The sequence below is a fragment of the Adiantum capillus-veneris genome, chromosome 29 (assembly GCF_014529385.1).
Source record: "Adiantum capillus-veneris isolate H3 chromosome 29, ASM1452938v2, whole genome shotgun sequence".
Taxonomy (NCBI): domain Eukaryota; kingdom Viridiplantae; phylum Streptophyta; class Polypodiopsida; order Polypodiales; family Pteridaceae; genus Adiantum; species Adiantum capillus-veneris.
In genome coordinates, this window is record NC_140959.1 from 123,170,998 (window position 1) to 123,176,997 (window position 6,000).

General features: G+C 38.0%; 1 protein-coding gene across 1 annotated transcript in view; it reads left to right on the top strand.

Moving 5' to 3' along the window:
• Nucleotides 1–422, top strand: part of LOC147419875 (putative metallophosphoesterase At3g03305) — a 109,915-nt gene extending 109,493 nt beyond the window's left edge. Inside the window, exon 5 of the mRNA XM_086506072.1 lies at nt 59–422. Within this exon, the coding sequence (XP_086362198.1) occupies nt 59–259 (201 nt within the window). The 3' untranslated portion in view covers nt 260–422. The remainder of the gene's footprint in view (nt 1–58) is intronic.
• The last annotated feature ends 5,578 nt before the right edge of the window (nt 423–6,000 follow it).

Below are 6,000 nucleotides of genomic sequence, written 5' to 3' on the forward strand. Positions count from 1 at the left end.
AATGAACATGGCTTGCCCTATATCTTGAGCTGATCAATAACTGATGCTTGAGCTCCAGGTATGGGGGTGCCAATTGAGAGTCCATGGAGTTGCTGGGAGAGGTATGCAGGAAGTGATACAGGCTGAAAATGTCATCTCTTATCCTCGTTTGTTTTGGGCAAAAGTTTCTTTGGTTGGTTATGATGAAGTTGAGGTTAACTTGAGAATTGAGGGCATCTTGGATCTCGCCCTACTCAGGTTATTATTGTCAATGCTTTAGCAAGATTGAGAATTGAGGGCATTTTGGATCTCTCCCCGCTCAGGTTATTATTGTCAATGCGTAAGCAAGATGACCGACTTCGTTACTTTTTTTTTAATAGCATAGAGCCCCAGGTGATTCTTAGTGCGCCCACTTGGCGGCTTGCTATTGGTGCGGTTTCCCTCTCTAGCATTGCTATTTTTAGCACCATCAATACAAACAAAGATTGCACTATCTGCCTGTCTAAAATAGATACAGAGCAATGTAGTCCAATGTTATGCAATCTTGGTCATCTACAATAATCGACATGGTTATTGGCAATGGTGAAGTGGATTAATGATGTCCGATTGTGGCAGAGTAAGGGTCTTTGAAGCAAGCTTTTACTTCTTCAATCTTCAAAGACGAAGATTTTTGTTCACTGTCGTCTTGAATTTGCTTATCTTTGGCTTTCTTTTGCTCTCTTTTCCATCTAAAACAATATTTTCGTATATGACCATGCTTATTGCAATGGTAACATTATATGTCATGACAAGAATGAGATTTGCTTCTTGATCTCAGATTCCATTCTTGGCTACAACCTATCCCAATCATTAAGAGAAATAGAACCTTTCCCATTGCCATTGTTCTTCTTGTTTATCTCATTAGCCAACAAAGAACTACCAACCTTCTCCATAATTGTTGCACGAAAAGTATCCCAAGTTTTTTGGACAATGGAAACATAGCTTTTAGGCTATCATTAAGAGAAACCTTCTGTGCAATCAGTTGATTAAAATTTGCATTGAGCTCATTCAAGTGATTTGACATTGAACTCCTTTCATGCGACAATCAACAAGCTTCTTTATCCAATAGACTTAAGATGCAGTACTAGGTAAGGTTGCACAAACGCTCCTATAATGCATAAGCACCTCGTTCAACATCTTCCACATTGTAGTACATAGTTTTAGACAACGATAATTGAATGGTAGACTTAGTTAGTTCATCTATCTCTTCCCATTCTTTCACATCTTGACACCTTGAAACTTCATGGGCTTAACCTACTTCTCTTGAACCAAGACATTCATGATTTGCTTCTTCCAATAAGAGTAGTTGTTTCCATCAAAATTTTCAATGTTAAGCAAAGCCATAATGTCACTAAATGACCAGAAAAGTCATGACAATTTTGATTTTTAGTTGTAAATTAAGTAAAATCTCAATCAACAAACCCAATGGAAGCCCAAGAGCATGAATTGCAAGATAAAGAGATGTTCAAGTCATCACATCCATGAAATTCACGAGAAAATTTGGTTGAATTTGTCTTATAAAAAGAATAGAATCTCAAATCCCAAATGTCATAAACCACCAAAATAGTCTGTGACCGCATATGTCGAGCACCTATGTTTACTATCATACGTGTCCTATGACGAGGCCACAATAAGGGAAACTCGAACGACCTAAGCCACCTTGCACTCGGTAACCTAGCCCTCGGTGTTCGGCTTCAAAAAACCTAACACATGACCCTTACAAAAGGCTAAGCAATGACACGACTATAGTCAAATCTCAAAAGTGACTATTTTTTGATCAAGTCTCAAAAATGGCCGAGACTATCGAACTAGCCAAAATGGCTCCACAAATGCGTACACAAGTTATATCCACAAGACTGTGTATCAAAGTAATCAATAATACGCATAAGCAAGTGCAAAACTGCAAGATGCACAATAAACATAATCCGATCGCATATGTTTTCTTTATAAGCCACACATAAATTTCTGTTATGTATACTCAAAATCCCCAAGCAAATCAGCCACACATTGAACAAATGAAGTATGCACAGTAAGCATCCCACTTCCAACAACTCTTCACTAAGCATCTGCAACTTTTACAACACCCTACAATTGGTCGGTAGATATCTCTCAAACCTTATAGAATTTGCAAAAACTTCCTTTTGCAAAGTTGTAGATCATAAAAAAACGATTACCAACAAGCAAAAATGGGCATGAAACGAGCTATTTTATAGATCAAAACAGATCTGTAAAAATGTGTAGCTATCCACCTACGACCTGTAAGCAATCTATCAAAACCATCTGCAACTTTCCAAAAACCTTGCAATTGGTCAGTCGATATCTCTCAAATCGTAATGAACAAGTTGCAATAGCGCAGTGGCAAAGATCAAAGAATAAGAAGGTCATCTTGAAGGGAAGGATGATACAAGCAACCATCATCATCAAAGAAGAATAACATCACCAACACAATGACTACGACACTACAAACAACAAGGAGAATCACATTATACTAAGGATGAACAATGAATCCCTACACATTGAAACTACCCTCTACACTTGCATGATGTATCCAAATGTGAGAAAAACATGATGTATCAAGTTTGAGAGCCATGTTTATGCATTCAAATGTAAACCCATATATCTACTTAAGGAAGTGCTGTAGGAACCATGACCTATTGAATCCATTGATATCTAAGCATGATGTAGCTTAGCAATTCTAAGATGAAATTGGGTTTAAGGGGGCGAAATTTAGTACAACAATGGATTGTCTACAACACAATATTGTTTTGTATATGTCAAGTTGGTTCCTTCCTAGATGCAACGTGCTTTGAACTCCAACATACGTGTTTAAACACCGATGACAAAAACACATTCAAACAGTGATTACTTGAACTCTAGCACATGGGTCCAAATCAAGTATTAAAAACTCCAATTTTCCCACTTCTCACTTGCCTCTCTCTGGCTAAAGCATGTTGCAACAATCGCCATCAAAATATAGACTAAGATTCTATGTTATGATTTTTTTCTTCCCCTTGAGTAATTGACTTGGGATACCTAGAAAATCACTGTGATGGTATGATTTAGCATCATCATAAAAAATTGGGATAGCAACACTTGTGTATACTTGGTTGATGTTCTTGTGGCTAGTAATTTAACTAACATGTGGATAATTGAATTCTAAATTGGAGCTAAAGAAGGTTTGCAAATTGGTCTTACATGTTTTGTTACAATTGCATCATGGTTGCCACCCAATAATTTGACAAGAAATCTTGAAAACGACTTTCAACCAAAAAGCTGCCCACCTGTTGTCAAAACTAGTTGCCATCCGTTTGTAGTCATTTTCTTATTTTGCAACGCTTTGAAAAATGCAATAGGACACTCACCATCATCTCTGCCTCCCACACAACCTGTCCCAAGCAATGCTCGTTTTTTTCTTCTACATCAAGCCATGTTCACACTACAATTACCTTGAGCTTTACATAAAAATCTTGGCTTGTCCATATAGCCTTCAAGGCTAGCCACCCAAGCTCCAAAGCCCTTACTTTTAAGGCTTTAATATTCAAGCCTCATGAGAAAAGAAAATTCCTAAGGCCATAGTCTCACCCAAGCCTACTGGTGGTTTTCAACCCTTCCAAAAGCCCCTAAATCTCGACAACTTTTTGCTTTTTTTAAAAATTCTTGTTTGACTGGGCTAAGCCATGCCTCAACCTCTGCAACTTTTTCATCCATAGCTTCCTGCATCTTTTGTGACATCAACCGCTTTTGTTTCCCCATCTCCGAATCCAATGAACAATCTTGTGTAGAGGGAAAAAACTTACTGGATGATGACGATGAGTCAAAACATGAACACATGCGGGTTTTTGGTTGAACAATTGAGACAGTTGAAGGAGAAGGCGTAAGCGATGGCAAGGCAAGCTGTGTATATATGGCAACGACGTAGATGCTGGTAGAGGAATCTCTGCAAGCCACAAAGGTAGGCACGCAAGTCTTTGAGGATAAAGTGCTAGATCACACATGCTTTGCATAGTTATAGAATACACACCATGAATGCCCCATAATCCTACTGCCTTGGGTTTATGGCCACCATTTGTGACATGGTGTGCATGCATTGATTGGTCCTTCTAAATGATTAATGGCAAGATTCCATGAGTGTTTTCTCCATTAATGTTATGCTAGTGACCATTATACATTTCAAACTCATTTGATGGTTCTGTATTCTAATCCTGGACTGGGACCATACCCAACACCTCTACTAGTTTTTGAAAATCCTCCACTCCTTCCTCAACTAGTCTGATGTTGAACATATTCATAGTATCATCATCTGTCTGTGAACTCTAGCCTCTTGAACTGGTGTTGTTGGGATTCCATTTGATTTGGCATAATACAACTTGATTGTGGCTCCATTGTAGACCCCTGGCAATAGTAAGCCTGATAAGTCCTTTAGCCTAACTGTTCCATTGAAGAAAACCCAATCCACTTCATAAGGTCTTGACCATGCAACTTTTAGACAAAGTTTCTTCAGGCCTAACTTTCAATAATAGATACCCTTTTTTAACTCTCTGAATTTGATTTTACTATCATGCTAGTGCTTTCTCTTCTTGTGACTCTTTTCTTGTTCTAACATAGCTCTCTGTCTTATTTCATTTAGTCTCAACAATTCATCCATTGTTTGCTTTAAGTTTTCATTGAAATCCATACCATGCTCAATAGCTAATCTGAGATTGGGAATTTCAAATTCCATATTTACCACTACCTCGGTGCCATAAACCATCTTGAAAGGTGTCATTCCAGTGGTAACCTTGTGAGAAATTTGATATACCCATAATAGAGTCTGAAGTTTCTCATCCCAGATCTGAGGCTCTTTTTGATCATTTTTTGTAAGTATGGTTTTGATTTTCTTATTGCTGCTTTTAGCTAGCCCGTTGCATCTGGGATAGTATGGTGTTGATTTATGCTTAATTGAGAAAATTTCAGTATGTATCTGGATTGTCTCATTGAGGAAATGGGTTCCTTTCTCTGGCACAATCTTGATTGGCAAACAACCAAATTTACAAATTACATATTCATACAAAAACGACGTTGTAGACTTGGCAATGTTGGTAGGTAATGCCTCTATCTATTTGCTGACATAGCATGTGCTTGTTCTTTCTAGAGGTGGCCTCCTTGAATGGACCCATTCCTTATTTCATAAACACCTCTAATGGTTGAATGGGTGTCAGAGAAGTCATATTTGTTGTCGTCGGCCTTCCCATCCTCTAAAAAATATCACAAGTTTTGCAAAAAATCTTTAACATTAGCCATCATAGTCTATTAGCATAGTCCTGCTTGCAAATTTTTCATGTAAGTGATGTTAGTGGAAAAATGTCCTCGAGATCTTCCACTATGAGCCTCTGTAATCACTTGCATTCTTCCTTGCACAGACACACACGTTCAAAGAACCCTATCTATTCCCAATCTGTACAATGCTCCTCCTATGATGGTGAACTTCAAACTCTTCAGAATCAATGCCTTCTTACTTTCTTGGGACCAATCTTCTAGAAATCCCCCATACTGAAGGAAATCATACACATCTTGCCACTCTTGATCCGGTCCTTCCACTATCAAATTTTGAAGTAATTCAATATCTAATGGGTCATCGCGCATTGATATTTGTGAAAATCTTTTTGTACTCCTTGATAAGAAATCAACACCTCAGCGAGTCTTGCTTGGCTTATGGAAGATTTTGAACTCAAATTCCATCAAGAAAATCATCCATTTGATCAGTCTCCCTTGTATAATTTGTGTGTTGATAAAAAGCAAAAGAGTCTGATGATCCACATAAAAGTGAAATAGTTTGCCCAATAATAATGGCTGAATTTGTTGCACTAAACATTCCCAATGCCTCCCTCCCTATTCTGGGATAACATTGTTTAGCTATACTGAATCGGCGCGACTGACAAAGTAGACTATGTAGCCTATCTTCCTATCATGTTGGGCTAATATTTCTCCAATTGCCATTCCATA